Below are 19,695 nucleotides of genomic sequence, written 5' to 3' on the forward strand. Positions count from 1 at the left end.
GGGAGCAGCAAGGCTATAGCTTCTAAGACAGCACCACGCAAGTGTTACTAGCAAGCCATCCCACAGACAGCCATGCCCGTGGTGCTCCAGTCAGAAGCTCGGTCAAAACTCAGTTCGCTTGGAGAGCTCCCTGAGAGTGTCGGCGGGAGCCCATTTGGAGGGTTTTCCCCGGTGGGAGATTTCCATTAGGAGAAGGGCTCCCTCGGCCCCCAGCCCCGGGCTCTCTACCCGGGAACCCCCACGGGGCTCGGGTGAAAGCTACACCCGATCTCGGGGCTCTCCAGAGAGGATGGAAAAAGGTAAATGTGTTACATCTTGCACATCAAAATATTCTCATTGATAATGACCTGTGCATTTCTTTAAAAAAAAAATTTTTTTAAATAAAAAAAGTCAGCGTGACCCAGGAAGGCTGGGTGATCCACGTACAAGTGGGTGACAGAATGTGGACCAAATAGAGCTATCACCCAGGTCTAAAGAACACAGGCTGCACCTTGGGCTTTTTGGTCCAATGCTTTGTTCTGTGTTCTTCCTGAACGGTTGCAGATTGTCGACTGAATTATGTGCGTAAAGCTCATTGCTTTGCAATAAACAAATATTTTCCATTCCTTCTTGCAATTCGTCTGGCTGGGCGCATCCCTGGCCCTTGCCACAGGTCTGTAACCCAGCCCCTCTGACAGCTAGCAGCTCCGGGGTCATTCATGTGGCAGAGCGCAATGTCCCCCGCACTGTGGCCGGTGCAGAGCTCCTTTAGCCGTGACCCCCAAGGAACAGGGAGAGAAACAAATGAGTAAAAGTGGCGGATGCCCCACGCGCACTCGCCCTGTGCCAGGCACTGTGCTGAGCTCTTGACTTGGATTCTCTCAGTCAGTCCTCACCCTGCCCAGTGAGCCAGCATTTTTACCACCCCCTCCCCACCTGCCCCGGGGATCACAAGCTTTACGAAGTCAGGGACTTTGCTTTGCTCCCTTGGTGGATCCCCGGGGCCTGAGACGGTGAACGAGTGTGTCAGCCCTCATTCCAACAATGAGGAAACGGAGCGTTGCTTACCTGAGGGACGCTGCCAGCACCCACATGCCTCTCAGCGAGCCTGGGGCTCCAGGGGGCCTGGTGGGTGTTCTCTCAGAGGATCCTGACTCAGGCTCTTGACCACTGCCCCTGGTGAGGAGTTCGTAAAATCAATTTGTGCCGAGGTCACCTCAATGATAAAGCCAACCTGTAGAAGCAGCAGCAACATGGGGGTACAGCCTCCAGTTCTAGATCCTTCTTCATGGCTGAGCCCCCCCCCCCCCCCCCGCACACGCAGCCTCCCCATTTATAAACCCTGCGCACAGGCTGGGTGACCCAGGAGCAGACTCCGAGTGGAGAGGAGCCCGTGGCACGTGGTTTAGGAGCTGTCTTGGGAGGGACCCTTGCGGCGGGAAGGGGGCAAGTGGGACTGGGCAGAGGGAGGCTGGGGCGCAGGGCTGGTGGCCGCTGCAGCAGGGTAAGTGGGAGTCGACGTGTCTGGGTCCCTCAGAGGCATCGACTCAACAGCTGAAGAAGTCCTTCATCCAACGGGTGTCCATGCCAACGCAGAAGGGCTTCTGAAAACACTCATCTGTGACTCAAAGGGAGTGTTTCTGATTGTGATGAAAGTGGAGACAATTATTCGACTGAAAGAGCTGTGAGCGAGTGTAGTGAAGCTCCGAGGCCCTTGGGGAAAAGCAATGAGAGCCAGAGAAAGGGCAAGCAGCCTGGAGCGCAGGAGGTTAGCCGGTGCCTGGAGAAAGTTCCCGCCTTCCAAAGGGACTTGCCTTCTCACAGCCAGGACAAGGGCAGCCCTGCTCATGCATGGGGTTTTTCGGTGCCAGGCCCCAGAGACGCTGGCTGGAGACCTTCCGTCCTTCTCGACCCTCTGACGAAGGAGACAGAGAGGTGTGTGTGCATGAGTGTGTGGGAGGGAGAAGGGAGGAAGACCCTAGGGCGGTTATGATCTTTCCCCCTGATGACAAGGTCCAGATGAGCAGACTGACAGCAGGATGGAGCAACGGCCAGGTGATGAGCTCCCCTCTTCTTTCTTCCTTTTAAAAATTATGATAAAATGTGTATAACCTAAAACTTACCGCTTTAACCATTTTAAAGTGCACAATTTCGTGACATTCAGTACATCTCTGATTTACAACCATATCATTTAGTTCTAGAACTTTTTCATCACCCCAAAAAGAAACCCTCTACTCAGTAAGCGGTTACCCCCCATTTCCTCAGCCCCCCAAACTCTGGCTCTACCTATTTGCCTATTCCGGACATTTCATATGAATGGAATCACGTAACATGGAGTCTCTCGTGTGGCTTCTCTCACTCGGTGTCATGTTCTCGAGGTTTGTCTATGTGGCAGCACGTGGCAGCATGCCGTTCCTTTTTATGGCCAAATAATATCCCATTGTGTGAATATAGCACATTTTCTTTATCCCTTCATCTGCTGATGGCCGTCTGGATTGTTTCTACCTTTCGGCTATTGCGAAAGGTGCTCTGAATATTTGCATACACTTCTTTTTTTTTGAATACCTATTTTCAATTCTTTGGGGTATATAGATAGGAGTGGAATTGCTGTGTTACATGGTAATTCTATATTTAATTTATTGATTGTTTTAGAATTACATGGTAATTCTATATTTAACTTATTGTTTTTTTCATGTCATCTCCACCTTTGGGTCATTGGGGAACCAACTGCTGGGTCCAATCCTCATTCACAGTGTGAATTTCCCTCTCCAGCTGCCCTGCTATGGGCTCGCCCAGCCTCTGGGGGCCCTTCTGGGGAAAGGTCCCCCTCCTGGGTAGCTCTGCTTCCTGGAATGTTCTTCCTCACGGAAAGCTGGCTCTACTCCCATGGTCTCCCCAGTATTTTTGCTCCACCCTCTGGGGCCCCACAGACCATGGCCTTACTCCAGCTGCTTCAGGACTGGAACCCTGTATGCTCTGCAGCGCTGAGCACGCCAACACGAGGTCCTGAGACCAGAAGAGGTGGAGATGAGGCAGTCCCCTGACTTGTAAGAATTCTTAGAACAAAGAGAATCTCCCAGCTATTTATAGTGTTTCATGAGCACAGCCCCCCCCACCCCAAACCTGGCCTGCCAAATAAAAAAAGAAAAAAAATTGTGAACAAGCCATACAGACTAACAGGTTTTATTTCTGTTGTTGGCTGGGCTTATACCGATTTAATGTTTCTCTGTGTCCAAAGGCAGCAAGATGGCCTGGAGAAAACACGGCCCCTCCTAAGAGTGAGAGAGGAGACCTGCATTGAAACCCACTGTCCCTTGTTAGCTGGGGAACCTTGGTAAGGTTAATATCTGTGTGCCACAAAACAAATGAACAAAGGAGAGAGAGGCAAACCAGGAAACAGACTCTTAACCGTAGAGAACTGGCCGTTACCGGAGGGGGGCGGTGGGTGGGGGGACTGGATGAGACATGTGATGGGGATTAAAGAGGACACTTATCATGATGAAACAGAATCTGTGTGCCACAGCCACTGAATTGGTAGGAAGGGAATTTGAAAGCTGCCTGACGGGGCAATTGTGAAGGAGACAAGGCAGCTTATAGCCGCGCGGGGCCACCACAGGCGCTGCTCTGTAATGCTTATCACTGGAAGAAATCCGAGCAGCACTTACGCCTGCGATGAGCAAAATCAAAGTGGGAAGACAAATTCGCTGTTATTTAATATACATTTGGCAAACAAAAGTCCTTTAAAGAATCAAGTCCCTGCGTGGAAATAACACTAGAACAATAACACGAAGTAGTGTTTGATGGTGAGCAACGTGGAAACCCACTCTGCAGGGCTGAAAACAAAATGGCATCCTGGTCTCTTACCAAAGGATACAGTGGCTTTGCTGAGGACTTAAGGCGAAACTCTACCCCAGCCACAAAGAAGGTGGGGACAAGGTCTCCCTGAAGAGAACGGCCATGCCCTTTGTCCATTAGCCCCAGGGAGCTGGCTCCGACAGGAACTGGGAACCTAGTGGGGTTGACCCCACCCCCCGCCACTGGGCAGGGCCCTGAGGAGGGAGCCCTTGGTGGTCTCTGCCTTAGAAGGAACCGGAGACAGATGAACTGGGCTTTCCGCTCTGTGCCACTGCCCGTGATTCTGTGTGACTTCCCTTCTGTCATCCCAAGCTTTAGTGAATCACTGTCAGTAGAGACCAGCTTCACAGACGAGGGGCTGAAATTCCAAGCAGGGTCTAATCCCCTCTTAGACCGCAGGTTACAGAGGAACAGAGGCCCCCTGAGGCCAGTGGGGAGTCTGGCAAGCCCTCCAGAAATCTTTAAGGAGAACCCGCCCAGAGGAGGTGATTCACCTCCCACCCCCTCCAGGGAGGAGATTCGTTCTCTAGCCTGTCCTACAGAATCTGGTGTTGACTTTATCAGGGAAAAACCTCAGGTGTCCTCACATGTTGAACAGGATCTGTTAGTTAAAAAGACATGATTACCTTGCTTGAAATGGACAAGGACAGATGCGCACGGATGATGCTTCACGACACCTTCAGGCTGGGCGCAAAATCTTCCCAAGAAGGGTCCCGAACTTCGGGAGGTGTTCTTGGCGGCATGGGTCAGCACGGATGCCCACAGCTGCCTCGTCCCATCCCGGCCCGCACGGCTGTGTCCTTGGGCAGCTCCAAGGTAAGTGAACACTGGAAGGGTTTCCTGCCTCCTCTTTGTCTGCTGGATCTTTGTCCTGCAATTTGTCCTACAATTTGGCTGGAAAACCTTCCTGCTTCTTTCTGTCCCCCTTGCTGGGAATCCCAAAGACACAAACACCCAGAGCCAGGACCGCTGGAGCATGGGGATCCTCTGTCATTCCTGGCTTCCTTGGGCTCTGACACCAGCAGAGCCATCTAAGCAGCTGCTCCCTCTGGCGGGAGGCCCCTTCTTCTGGCCTTACTCCCTGCTCCCTGCCCCAGCTATGGCTGTGTCTGGGCAAGTGGGAGGTGGGGGAGGGGAGGACAGGGAGATAAAGCGGGAGATAGAGATTGATTTCAAATGTGTTACCATGGTGGAGATTCTCAAATCTGCACGGCTCCACACAGTGTGAAAAGGGCTTTCTCACGTGCATCTGATCTTCAGTACCTTGGGGAGCACTAGCCCCTTCTAACCAAAAGGGAAACTGAGATTCAAGAAGAAACAAGCCCGTTGTTACCCAGTAAGTGGTGAGCCAAAATCCAGTGCTAGGGTTGACTCTAGATTCAGTGCTCTTTCCAGGGGGACAGACTGCTTCTATGCATTTTAAAGAAAAGAACCCAAATCAAAAACAAAACAAGAAAAACCCCAACCCAAATCAGAAAAACAGGTATCTAATTTAACCCCAGCAATAAGTAGTCCACAAATGGTACGGACGGACTAACTTCACACAGGCTGTCCCCGTCTGGGGGCCCGTTGGCTTCCTTCCCTGCCAGTCCTCTCCTCCGGGGCCAAACCTTAGCCGTCACAAATGACGTGCTCGGAGCCATGGACCCAGCACACGCCTTCACTGTAAGACTCCTCACACGGCACTGCAACGCTTTATTTACATGCTTGTCTCCTCTAAGACACCGTGGGTTCCTTGAGGGCAGAGATGTGTATATTTTCATCTCTGGATCCAAGACACAAGCAGGGGCAGGCACGGGCTGGATGCTCAGTGCATGTGTGGTGAATGAAAGGGTGAGAGAGTAAGCATTCTCCTTGCAAAACTAGCGGGCCTCCAACGTATTGGTCTGGCGCCCAAGGACGTGGGAGCACCCCCTGGCCGGCGGGGGGTGTGGCATGACACGCAGCACACGCCAGAGGGGACACGGCACAAAGGCTGGCCAACCGTGCCCTCTCCCCTGCAGGAGATGCCCTGCAGAGGATGGAGAGTCCTCTGAGCCGGGTCCCAATCACCCAAAGTCAGGGGACTCGCCCACCCTGATGTCCTACTGCCGAGCAGGGCGCTCTGCCAGGAGATGCTGGGGACAGAGGAGGACCAAGGACCCCTGACCCAGCTGAAGCCCTTGAGTGTCCCCTCCCCCTACTCCCAGGGGCTGTGAGTCCTTGTGGTGCCACTGTCCCAGTCAAAGCAGGTTTCCCTAACAGTGTCCCAGGAACCTGTCTTGCAAGAGCACCGTGAAGAAGCACTCTGTGGAAAAACATATGGGAAATGCCACATGCTACATGGCCCCCTCTGAGAGGCCCAACACAGACGGGCACACTGAAGGCTCTGAGATGTCCTGCAGCAAGACAGTCATGTAACTGGGCTTTAACCCAATGCCTGCCAAATCTATTCGATCACAAAATGCCTCGCCCCACTTTCACATATACACTCCCTTGATTGTTCTTTATGAAAACCCCATTCACATCCTATGGAACTAGTGTTCCAAGGAACACACTTTGGGGAATGCTGGTTCAGGTCATCGAGCAAGGGAAACACTTGCTGTGGAGGAGAACAGCCTCTTGCAGGCAGGCGGGGGATACATGTGCAGGGTGGGGGGGGGTCGTCACATGGAAGGGGAAGACCATGGCCCAGAAAGGGTGCCAGGAATCTCTCATCAGGCAGCACACAAACTGCTTGGGAGAAAAAGCCTTAGAACCACTTGAGTCCAGTGAGAAAGACAAGAGAAGCACCTCTTTGGAGCCTCAGTTTTCCCATCTGCAAAATGGGAATCAGGCCTGCTCTGTCTGGGGTCATCCGATGAGCTCGCGGGAGCCTGCATCACGGAAAGCTGCCCCCTCCGGCAAGGCTCTTGTGTGCGGCGGATGTTTAGTCCAATGTACCTGACAGGACGCTGCACAAACAGAGGGCTTATGAGAAAAACCCGACGGCGGCAAGCAGCAGACACAAAAGCTCAAAGCATGTAACTCAAGGGCCAATGTATTTCAGGGGCAAACAACCCTTGGCTGATTGAGAACTAAGCCCTGGAGATACTAGTACGACAGTGAGACTGCCCGGCGCTGTCAGCTCCAGGAGCCCACATGGATCAGGGGAGAAGGCACGGCCCGGAAGCCCACCAGATCCAGTTCTCAGCCAGCTCTGCGCCCCCGCCCCGGGCTGTGTAACCAGCACGCAGCTTCATTCTGTGTCTGTGTCCCAGACGCGCACAGTCCAGGGTGGCGGGGACGGTGGAGGACACTGAGGCCAAGGGGCTGCACACAGTTGGAGCTCAGTGACCATGTCTCCTTACAGGCCCGGCTTTGAGGGACACTTATAAAGATGCCTGTCGGTGACGTGAAACTTCTCTCCAGTCATGTTGCAAGTTGGCTGCTGCTGGTGGGAGCGTGAGGATGGAGCAGCAGCTGGCCCAACGGGTGGAGGGTGAGCGTGACACAGCAACGTGGTCGTAGCCGCCCCGAGAAGCCGGCGGATGGGGCGCAGGCCTCCATGGCGGGGGAGGGACACGCGAGGCCATCCCTCCCAAGGAGATCAGCACGCGGCCTGGCGGACCTCATGGCAAAGACGAGAACGCTGTGAAGGCTGCTGTCTACTGTGTACTTTGTGCAGACCGAAAGCTTTCCGCACGGTGGCTCTCAGCTCTGAGCAAGAGGCTAAATGGCCTGTCCCTGGCCACGCAGCTGGCCAGCCCCGGGGCTGGAGTGAACTTTGAGCCCGAGTCCAGAGCACAAACCGCTCTGCCATGCTGCCTCTTGAGGTTGGGACTCATGTCTTCTCCTGCCTATGGAGGTCCCCAAGGGTGGGACTGGCTCCAGCTTGTCTCTGTATCCCCAGCACCCACCACATTACAGAAATGCAGCAAGCGTGGGCCAAATTGCTCACTTGAAAACACTTCCAAAAGCTACTGGATTTTAGAAGTCGGAGCCCCACTAATGTAATAGGACATGGCAGAAAATTGTAAGAACCAATTCCCTTCTGAGGAACATAGCATTAACGGGGTGTACAAGAAATTCCAAACGCTTGTCTTCTTTGTCTAGAAAATTTGAGCACCAAAGTCCTTCCACCATGCAATATACTAGGGTCTTCTGCTCCCACTTGCAGTGCAGGAAGGCCTACAGTGCCATGGGGTGAGCAGTGTAGACTATCAGAGCATCATCCTGCCCGACCCCCGATCTTGCAGGTGAGGACACTGACGGCCAGAAAGGAGAAGGGGTCCAAGATCACACAGCGGGCCTACCCTTTTCTTCCGACAGAAAAGGCTGCCGTTGCAATAAAGAAAAACGCATTCCGCATACCCGTCCTAAACGCCTCTTGTATGCTGTAGGCAGTAGTGCAGCCAAGTGTTAGAGCTGCGAACAAGCAGTAAGGGGTCCTGGGGGCTGAACAGTTGGTTCTGTGTAAGCGAGTCAAGAAAGGCTTCACTGGAAAGGTGACTTGTTTTACAGGAAGATGTGTCCTCTAAAACATGCACTGCCCTGGCTAAGCGTAGACTTGCGAGGGGCAGCCACCGCCTGAACAAAGACTACATTTCCCAGCCTCCTTTGCAACCAGGTGGGACCATGTGACTACTGGTGGCCAATGGAACGTGAGGAGGTGTGGATGGACCGTGAGCAGTCAAGAGGAAGTTGGTTAAGAATGGCTGTGCCTTCTCCACCATTCCTTTCCCCTTTCTGCCAGCCAGAAGCAAAGATGCTGAGGCCCCTGGGGATGACGGCTACAAGGTGAAAGGAACTGGGTCCCCAAATCACAGTGGGAAGCCACCTGCCAAGCAGAAGCAGCCATACCGGACTTCACGTGAGGATAAGTCTACTGTGTTTGAGTTTGTTACAGCAACAGTATCACCAACCACTACAGCAGGGAAGAGAAGGGAAGACAGGTGTTCTGGGCAGAGGGAACGTGACAAAGGCCCAGCGGTGTGACCAAGCAAGGCGTGTTTCAGGGGACGGGGAAGAGAAGATGGTGGCTGGAGCAGTGGCTATGTGAGGCAGTGCTGGGACTCAGAAAGCTCACGCTGGTGACCACAGGAGGGAGGCTCATGCACAGGGATGTTTCCAGGGGCCCTGGTGTTGCTGGCGCTGCTCTCAAAGGAAGAGTGGAAGTTGTGAATGGTTTCCTGTAAAATCTGTCTTTCGCGTCCCTGTGGAGGAAATTGAAAACAGACACAAAGTCTTGTTGAATCTTTTAACTATTAGTGCAATGGACAGAGTGTCGATAATGCTCAACTCATACTCGAGAAACCCATGAGTGTCTTAGGGAAAATAAATTATCTAATTAAAAGAGTACTGAGTTTAATAAAAACACGCTGACTCAGAATTTCCCCCAGCACCCACAGTCACAGCATGTCAAGGCTGGAAAGGGCAAGATGCAGGGGTCCAATCCCCCAGACAAGGACAGGACGTAGAGCCCAGGGAGCAGGACTGACCTGGCCCAGGTCACATGGCCTACAAGGGAGGTTTCCTCCTGACTCACTCTGTGTGTCTTTCTAGCTCTCAGATTTCCAGGGAATTGAGTGGGAGCTGAATTCTTTCTGCTACACGGGAGAGTTTGAACTGCCTTACTCCCCCTTGCCCAAAAGTGTCAGATTGCTTCAGGCAGTGATTCACGTCTCACTCTATCCCTGCAACACTCCCCCCACATCCCTACCCCTTAACACACATGTTTTGAGATGCGAAAAGTGAGAGGAGTGGATGTTTCTTTCAGCCCAGAGAACATCTTCACTGAATACCTGGCCGAGCGGCAGTGATACACAGAGCTTAAGAGCAGAGACTGGAACCAAACAGCTTGGGTTCAAATCCCATTCCTCCCATTTACTAGCTGGCTGACCCTGAGCAAGACACTTAATCTCTCCGGGCCTTAGTTTCCTTATCTATAAAATGGGGATAATAATGATACTCAAATGGTTGCTGGCGACATCAGACCCTGTGTGGGCAGCAGGAGGCTGAGAGGTCCTGTCCTCAGAGGACAGCAGTGTGGACTAAACACGTTTTTTTTTTTTTAAACCAAGAAATGTGGTCAAAATGTAAAGCAGATTAAAAATGAATAATCTCTGGCAGACTGTTCTGTGCAAAGAGTAAGGAGAAAAAAAAAAGTGAGTGAGCTCAGACTTCAAATTGTCTCTTCTTTCATTTCGTGGACTCTCCAGACCACAGGGGGCCCCTCCACGAGCCCCAAGCAGGGACCTCGACGGCCATCAAGGCCTCCTAGATGCCTGGGCAGGCAGCAAGACCGCCCAGCGTGCCAATCCTTCTAAGTAAGTTCAAGAAGCTAGAAAAATACCCCCCCGAGTCCAACAACACAAACCTAAAGGCTGCAGGGCAGAGGGCAGAGCAGGGATGTGCGGTCAGAAGACGGTGCGTCCCTACTCTACCACTCCCCCAGGCGGCGTCCCAGGCTGCACCCCGCACGGCTGGGCTTCCTCGCTGCAAAGTGCGGGGAAGGAGGGACGAGGGCCACGTCACTATTAAATGCTACTAAATGCTACCGTAGCCGCAACTGCCTGAGAGACGAGGTGAGGGCGAGCCGGGGACCCAGCACTCTGCCTCCCACTGAGGAGAGAGCCGTAGACGATGGAAACCAGAATTGTTCCCTGCGGCCACAGCTGACCAAAGATGACGGCAGTGACTGCCCCTGAGAAACCCCTGCGATTCAAAGGACCTGCCGATAATTCTTACGGGGGAAAAAGTGAACAGGCGTGAAACGTAGAAAAAAGTGTTCGGTCTATCCAGTAGTTAAAGAAATACACATTAAAACAAGCCACACTTTCTGGCCTCCCAACTTAATACAAATCTAAACGCAAACAGAGTACTCCGTCCTGGCGGGGATTCGCTGACCCTGGAGCCGCACGCCCACAGCTGGTGGGGACGTTCACTGGCGTTTTCTGGAAAGTAATTCAGGAGGAAGTGCCGTATACCTTGATTTAGACTCTTTGACTCCACAATTCCACTTTTAGACATCTATTCCGAGGAGATAATTAGAAAGCCTTACACACAAAGTTGCCCACTGCAGCACTATTAATAGAAGGCTTGGATATCCACATATCCAACAAGTAGGGATTTAAAATAAGGTAATTTTAGTACATCCATGCAAATGTATTATATTAAAAAGAGTTTTTAATGACATGGGTAACTGCATATATTTAATGTTAAATGAAGAAAGTAGAATATAAAATGATAGATCCAAATTTATCTCGGCAGAGAAAAACATTTGGCACCAAACACTGCAGTGATCTTCCCAAATGTGAACAGCACTGGCCTCTGGGTGGTTGGATCGTGATTCCTTTAAAAACTCTTTTCACCTTTTCGGCACGGTGCGAATTTAGTAAAATGAATGTGCACTGCTTTGATAATCACACACACAAAATGGCAATATTACAGAAGCAATGGCTTAGGACCATTCAGGTGAAATTCAGGTGCAGTTTCTGGTTGACCTTCTCCAACATATGAACTGTTTGAAACGAACCAACTAATAAGCGGACTTGAGTACACATCACAACCTGAATACCGGAGGGGGCAGGCTCAGCTGAAAGGCCCATGGCTTGTAAGGCTGAGGATCCATACTACTTTGCTGTTATTTTTATGGCGGAGCCAGGTTTTTGGTTAATACTCATCAACAAAACAAAACAAAACCTAAAACCTTTTAAGCTAAAATGTTCAAACTATTTTTGATTGTGCAAGAAATACATTTTAGATCACGACCTTGTTACGTATAAATACATACAACCGAAACAAATTTTACCCTCCTACCTGCGAAGAATGTTGACATTCTCTATGCTATTGTTTTTTAAAATGTTGCCAGTGAACCACTAAACTGGGTCTACAACGCCCCCAGCATGCTGTGGACCACAGCCATGAAGACACTGGTGGACAAGGAAAGCTGGGCCTCCCCTCTCTCATGGGTCCTGGTCTGGGTTCTTGAATGTGTCCAGAGCATTTGAGCCACCAGTAGGTACTCTCCTGGCTGAGGCTGGGTTGCAAAAGAAAAAGTATGAACGTTGAAGGGGGAGTGGGTGCCCTGTAGCAATCAAGAAGGAGGCAGGACGCCTTGAAGTCAGGGTGAGGCAGGTCCAGCCCAGAACAGCTGAGGCCCAGGGCATCCGAATGCCATCCAACGGGCTCCTGGAAGCCATGCTCAGCCTGAAAACTTCTTTGCTCTAAGCAGCAGCACACAGCTGCAATGGCAACCCCGGAGTAGCGCCAGGGGTTACAAAACCAGCCAGAAAACCTGGTTTTGTAATATTGAGCTTCTCCCAATCATGCTTTTGCTCTAGGACACGCTGTGATGTGTGGTCCTCACTTCCCCTGGACTTTGGTAGTCAGACCGTCTCTCTGCACCTATTTCCATGGGGAACTGCCTGACTTGGAGGGTGGATGCTATCTGTGGGAGGGACGTGGGTGGGACGGAGCGGTCCCCTCAGTCTGGCAGGTCAGAAGCACCCAGGTCTCTTGGCTGGGAGCTGGTCAGCTGGCGCCCCAAGGAAGACCACTGTTATGGAAGGAATGTGTCCCCACCACCCAAATTCATATGTTGAGACCCCACCCCCAATGGGATGGGGTGAGGTGGTGGGGCCTTTGGGAGGTGACGGGGCTTGGATGAGGTCATGAGGGTAAGACTCTCATGATGGCAGCAGTGCCCCTATGAGAAGACCGAGGAAGACCTCGCTTCTCTGCTCTCCGCCGTGTGAGGACACGGTAAGAAGGCGGCAGTCCGCACCTTCGAGGAGGACCCTCACAGATCTCAACCATGCCGGAAGCCTGCTCTGGGACTTGCAGCCTCCATGCCGTGAGAATAATTCCTGTTGTTCACGAGCCACCCGGTAGACCGTCCTTTGTGATGTGGCCTGAACTAAAACCCACCAACAGCTGTCGCCGCTTCTGCTTCTCTAGACGGGGCCTTGTTTGGTACGGATGCAGACTGTTACAGGAATAGAGTATGGGGGCAACGAATTTGAGAGAAAATGTAAAAAAGTCCCGGTCTGTGCAAAGATGACGAGAAACGCTCTCCTCTGGAGTGGGCTTGAGATGTCACGCCATCCACTCCGATCACGGCAGTGAAGCTTCCTAAGATTTGCAAGCCAGTCCAGTCTGCCTTCTTTCTGTGATCCTGGGCCACAAAGGCCATGGCCACTGAGGGTAGAGGGGAGGTTCTGGAAGCATTAGTAGCTACCATCTACCATGCCCTGGGCCGGGCTCTTAGTGGCACCCAGCTCCTGGCCGATCCTCCCACACCCTCCATGGTCTGCACTGGACCTATATCTAGAACCTTTCCTGTCCTTCTTCAACTGGCTTGGCTCCCCCCACCTCCATCCTCTCCTTGGCTCACAAGTCTGGCCTCTGGAGGCCAGGAGTAGGACGGGTTCTGCAAACTTTGAGCCAAATCCCCCTACCATCACCCACCTATCCCCTCCCCAAAGCCCTTGCCCTTACTTGACTGGGTCACCCTCAACCACCTGGGGGCCTCATCTGTCCCCTCTGGCCTCCCCTCACACCACACCTCTTGCTCTCAGGTCCAGCACTTCCTGAGTTCTTGAAATGCACTGCACCTCCTCTCACCACAGGGCCTTTGCACATGTGCTTCCTTCTGCCTGGTCTGCACTTTTCTACCCCACTACCCAAAGGTTCCCATTTTTCTTCAGATCCCAGCCCTCCTGACACTTCCTTGGGGATGTCTTCCAGGACCTGCCATTTCCAGCCCCTACTTGAGGTCAGGAGCTCTGCTTTATATGCACTTGTGGCTTACACCAAGGCAAGGCAGCATGGTGGTCAGCATACAAACTCTGGGTTCCAATCCTGGCTCTGCCACTTAGCAATTATGTGATCTCAGTTGAGTTCCTTAACCTCCCTGTGCCTCAGTTCCCTCACCTATACACTGGACCTGGCCTCAGTGGCTTTTGTAACATCAAATGAATGACCAGACATGACATGCTCAGAGCAGAGCCAGACAAAGTAGCCTCAGTGCTCAACACCCACATAATGCTTGGGACACGGCAGAGAACCCAGGGGCTATTTTTCATGACTAAATCCATGCTCCAAGGACTTCAGTGCTTGCTCTGGTTGATCGATGCTCTAGGAGCCACCCTGGGGCTTCGGTTCCCTGGGTAAGCCCTGACTACCAGCCAGGACTGGCCCACTTCCAGCAACTTCCAGCCACCCCCACACCTGCCTCACCCTCCTTCCCTGCTGCTCACATCTCATAGCGGAGTCGAAATGGTGCTGGTCTGCGAGTCAGGGCTCACTATCCATCTCTGAGCCTCAGCTTCCCCGTCTATAAAGGGAGGCAGCCCGGGCCCACGGAACAGAGGAGCAGGGGTTGGCAACAGGCCAGTTACAGAAGAAAAAGAACAGACAGTGAAAACTCCAGATAAAACCCGGGTGCCAGAAGCACTGCCAGCTACGTCACTCCAACGGACCACCTTGCGGCCTGTGAACAGGTAAAACGGTAATAATGACGACAGCAGGAGACCCAACACCCCTCCCCCAAGCCGGGCTGGCAGGAGTCACTGCACACAGCACGGTGCTGCAGGAACATACGAAGAAGACCCGGGTGCAGGTCCTGCCTCGCTTGCCAGCCCGCCTCTCCACCCTCCCTCCCCGAGGCTCTGCTCCCTCGCCAGCTGGACAAGGGAATTGCGAGGATCTGGCCTCCCCGGATTAACTGGGGAAATGTATGGGAAGTGTCTTGTGAATGATAAAGGGCTACATGAATATTTATTTGCTGTTGGCGCTCTAAGTCTGTTCAATATTTCTGTGCATACCCGGCAACATACAGAAAGAACCGTGAGACCGGTCACGCTCTCTGACATAACCTCGTATCGTGGAACACAGCCCGAGGAACAAAACAACAGGAGGAAAAGGAACAAGGCAGAGATATCCATTATGGTGCTACTTGTAATGGCAAAACCCCAGACACGGCATGATTGTCTAACAAGGGGGGCTGTCAGGCAGAGCGTGAGACAGCAACAGGTGAGCAAGTTCTCTACATTGTTGGAGACAGAAACATCCGTCCCACGTTAGGGACAAAACCAGGACGCGAAGGAGCTTGAAGAGCCCAACAGCAACTGTGCTACTAAGGTTTGCAAAGTAAGTGGTGATTTGCTTCTCACGCATTTTTGTTATTGTTTTTTGCATATGTGCCTTTGATGGGGGTGCATTGTTAATCTTTAGTTTAAGGCTGATGAAACAGAAATTTAACATGAGACAAAAATGTAGGATGCCAACAATCGCCAACAGTGATGGATGGGTCTGTGTGTGCCAGGGGTGCTGCTGAGTGTTTTGGTCCTGGCAATGACCCCACCACCCCCAGCAGATGAGGAAAGCAAGGGTTGGGAAGGTGATGACTTCCAGGGGACACAGTGAGTAAAGGGAGGAGTGGGTGCACACCCAGGGGGGCCTGACTCCAGGGCCCCTCTTAAACAGGGCTCTTTCCACTGGACCCCGGAGGGCAATCCCCAGCCATATGGGTTGAAATTACCACACGGAGTGTTTTCACTGAATCTATGGGAAGAAAGATCTGGAAAAGGAACAGGGAGGTAGGGAGTGTGAGAAGTATGCACACGGGGCGGTCCTCTGCCACACGTGCCAGAGGAGATGAAATCAGACCACAGATGTCCTCGGGAACACAGAGGGCTTAGGGTCCTAGGGAAGCTCTTTGCTGTTTAAAACAAGAAAAAAAGATTGAGAACAATACCTTGCCTGCATTCAGTTCAGAAATCGCTGCCAAAATCTGCTGCCTGGATCCATCTGTCTTAATACCCAGCTCCTTCAAGTCACCGTCGGTGAGCGTGAGGAACGCTTCCATGTCCACCTGGAAGGAGAGAAGGGGGACTTCATACCATCTGCTTGGTGCCACACCTCTTCCCCCCATCCACACCAGAAATATGATTATGAGCTATTAGTGCTTATTAGCAGTGAATTAATTATGATTCACTTCTTCCAATTCCTGACTTTATGATGACAGTGTAGTTGAAAGTATTATTAAGCACTAACTCTCCTCAGCTCTAGGCCTGAGAATCCCAAGACAGGTGCACCGTGGAAAGACCCCGACCATCTAACAGGAAAGGGGAGTCTCTGAGACTGTAATTTGGGTGGCCGGCGTGCTGCAAGTCCGAGGCTGCTCTTAGAAGGTTGATCTCAATGCTGCTGCACTTCCAACAATCTTGGAAACCACATATATGGCGGGATGCAGCACGTTTCCCCCCAGAAGACCAGGGACATGCAGACTGTGGACAAACAGAGTGAGCAGATCAACTAGCAGAAGCGATAAAGGGAAGAAGGGCCACGGAGAACCAAAGTGGAGAAGGGCTCAGAACAGGGGCATCTCAAAGCCTCACAACCCTTGGCTGCAGATGACATGATTTTGACAGACACTGCCTACCCCTGGCTAGGTCAGACACTCCCCTCTCACCACGGTCCCACCCCCCATTTGTCCCCACGGCCAGCTCCTCGGCACCTGTCTGCCCTCTTGCCCAGGTGCCCCACCTCCCGCCACCCCCTTCTAACCGGAGTCTCCCTTCCTGTGAGTCTGCCCTCACTCCCCCACCAACCCTGGTCCACCACCCACACCAGAGGCCAGAGGCCAGAGACTGTGCCGGCCCTCGTCTGCCTCCGGACCACGGTGCACAGGATCACGGCCATGCCGGCCAGGCCCCACCTGGTCAGGCTCCGCTCTCTGCTCCAGACGCGCCAGCCTCAGGCAGGCCCTGAACAGGCCAAGGTGCTGATGGCTCTCTGCGCATGTCTGCTCCCTCTTCCCAGACGCTCTCTAGCCCTGCTCCCCTCCCTCAAAGCTCAGTTTATGCTCAGCTGAGGCCTCCTCTGGCCCTCATTCTACAGACCCCCTTCCCTGGGCTCCCAGAATGCTCTGGGTGTTTCTGCCTTTGCTAGGTTCAAGCTCTGGTAGAGGGCCTGGTAGGGGGCAGAGACCTGAGTTGTGTTTGCTGGCTGACTGAATGACCACACCAATCAATATGCTACTGCATCCCCACCTACCCTGACCTTCTCAGTCTCTGACCTCTGTCAACCCTGGGGGCTGCCAAATCCTCACAGCTCATTTTAGGTGGAGAGAACCAGAGACTAAATTCTCCTCACGTGAGTACTTCTGAAGGGTTAGCAGGATGAGGCAGAAACATCTGTGTCCTTTCAATATTCATGCCCTACTTTTTTTTTAGTAATAGAATCCTAGTTGTCAGCTAGGCACATTTCCATGAAGCTGAAGAACTATATTTCTGAGTTTCCCTTGCACATGAGTACATCAAGTGACAAACTTTTGGCTACTGAGATATAAGAAGGTTTCTGGTACTTTGAGGAAGTCTCTTTAAAAAAGGAGAGCATGTGTCTTTTTGCTATCTCCTTCCATCCTGCTGCCTGGAATGCAGATGTAATGGCTGGAGCTCTAGCAGCCATTCTGGACTTTGAGGATGAGGGCCATACACCCTAGTGATGGTGGAGCAGAGAGCTAGAAGAAGCTTTGATGACTCACCTGAACACTCTCTGTGGGGGAAAAATAACCTTCTATTTTGCTTAAGATACTATTATCTAGGGATTTTTCAATATATGTAGCCAAACCCATCCTACTACAGGTAGAGAGATGAAAATTATTAGTCTGTCTCCAGTTTCAGTATGGCAGGATGAGAAAATGTATTAACTTTATTCTTCTTCCAAATTCTCAACAAGGACTTAAAACATATAATAATAGAGAGAAATTTTTATGAGCCCTGAAAATGAGGGAAAAGTACTATTTGCATGCCAGGTATTTTAAGGAGTTTCTTAAGGGACTAACAAGTGCTCTGTAGCTGTGGGGATGGGTGCAGAGGTGAGGGCAGGGGCAACGGATGGTGTTAAAACCTGAGTCCCATTAAAGCCTTCAAGGGAACAGACAGCAACTCCCTCACAGTGCTACCTAGCTTATACGTTGTTCGGAGAGGAGCTAAGCGCAGGGGGGACAGCTGAGCTGGCTCCTGACAAGGGCACTGCCTCAGCTAACCTCACCCCACCCAACACACACAGAAATCCTCCAGCCAGTGGCTCCCAGCCCTCCCCACAGTGTTGCCCCGGCCTCAGCACCCTCCCCGATTCCAGAGGCTGTGGACTTTCAGGTAGGGGAGTGAAGACCACAGCAACTCTTCATGGTCTCCCTTCCCTCTAAAACTCTGAAAGCATAAAATTTCATCTGGAACACACCTCAGTTCCCTCTAAAGGGAGAGGTGCAAGAACCAGAGAATGGTGAATGAGCGGTGTGCCCCCAGACATGCCGGCTCCCAAACAGGGGTGCAGCTAGGAACTCAGGACAGATGTTGCCTTGTGACCCAGACGCACCGCAAGAAACAGAGGTACACCTTGAGATGTGTTCCCTGTGCGCTCCAAGAGGGCACAGAACACAGCACACAAAAGCCAGCTGCCAGCAGGGCACGGGGGAGATTTCTTGGCACTGAGAAACATCACTGCTGAGGTTTAAAATGCCAGAGAGGCAGGAAGGACCTGCTGGATACAGCAGGAAAGCACAGGAGGAAGGAAGCCTCTGCACTCGGTCTGCTGCTTGAGACAAAAGGCAAACTCCTCGGCAGCACCTCAAGCTTGTCAGGGTCAGCGAGTGATTCTCAGGACTGCTACTGTAATGACGACAGTTGTCATACACTCGACTGGGCACCAGAAATATTCCAAACCAGTGATCATACCCTGGTGGCTAGTGCGCCCGCAGCGGAGCTTTATGTGGCCAAAATGGTAAGTTTTTTTCAAAAACGTATTGAGATATAATTTACTTATAATACAGTCCACCCGTTTAAAGTGTACAACTCATGAGGAATACATCAGCGGTACTGGGACAGCGATAGGACAGGACGGAGGGCAGCTACGCTTGTGGTGAGCACAGTTAAAGGATAAGCTCGTCAAATCACTAAGCTGCACACCTGAAATTAATGTAACACGGTGTGTCAACTATACGCAAAGAAAAAATTTTTAATTAAAAAAAGAAAGCATACGAGTCAGTGATCTTTAGTATATTCAGAGTTGCGCAACCATCACACTCCATTTTAGAACATTTTCATCACTCCAAAAAGAAACCCACAGCCATATAAGCAGTCGGTCCCCATTCTCTCCTCCCCCCACTCCCTGGCAACCACTAATTACTTTCTGTCTCTACAGACTTGCCTATTCTGGACATTTCACATAAATGGAATCGCACCATATGTGGCCTTCTGTGTCTGGCTTCTTCGCCTCAGCATAACGTGTTCCAGGCCTATCCGTGTCGTAGCGTGTGTCAGCACTTCCCTCACTTTTGTGGCCAAATTACATTCCACGGCACGGCGAGAACGCATCTGGCCATTCGTCAGCCGGTGGGCATCTGGGTTGTTTCCCGCTTGTTGGCTATTCTGAATAATGCTGCTGTGAACATTCGTGTGCAAGTGTTTGCGTGGACATATGTTTTCAGTTCTCTTAGGCACACACCCAGGAGTGGGACTGCTGGGTCACATGGTAAATCTATGTTTAACATTTTGAGAAACCGCCCAACTGCAGAACGGTCATTTAAAAAAAAAATGTGACCGTGAGCGCTTTTAAGCAAAAGGAACCCTCTCCGATTAACACAGACATCCTATATCCAGACACTTAGCATGGCGTGATTAGGATTTGCTTTTCGACCCGCTTTAAATCTAAAATCCTGCCAGCTGATCCCCTTCAACAGATGTGTGTTCAGGACAGACACAAACTTTACTAGTGAGAGCAGCGCGCAAAATCCCCAAATTCTATTACAACAAAACAAGCCAGAAGGCCCCCAGGATTTCACTGTGATGAACTGAACTAAGTGTGCTGAACACCAACTCCATTTCCTCGGCT

At 51.7% G+C, this 19,695-nt stretch overlaps 1 protein-coding gene across 2 annotated transcripts in view; it reads right to left on the reverse strand.

Moving 5' to 3' along the window:
* Positions 1-3,148: 3,148 nt before the first annotated feature.
* The window catches only part of ANKS6 (ankyrin repeat and sterile alpha motif domain containing 6), a 47,400-nt gene continuing 30,853 nt past the window's right edge, over positions 3,149-19,695 (reverse strand). For both annotated transcript variants that reach the window (XM_026506572.4, XM_057313617.1), the window contains 2 exons: positions 15,554-15,670; positions 3,149-9,008 (listed from right to left, as the gene is read on the reverse strand). In XM_026506572.4, coding sequence (XP_026362357.3) covers positions 8,847-9,008; positions 15,554-15,670 — 279 coding nt within the window. In that variant the 3' untranslated portion in view covers positions 3,149-8,846. The remainder of the gene's footprint in view (positions 9,009-15,553; positions 15,671-19,695) is intronic.

The sequence above is a fragment of the Ursus arctos genome, unplaced genomic scaffold (genome assembly GCF_023065955.2).
Source record: "Ursus arctos isolate Adak ecotype North America unplaced genomic scaffold, UrsArc2.0 scaffold_18, whole genome shotgun sequence".
Classification (NCBI taxonomy): domain Eukaryota; kingdom Metazoa; phylum Chordata; class Mammalia; order Carnivora; family Ursidae; genus Ursus; species Ursus arctos.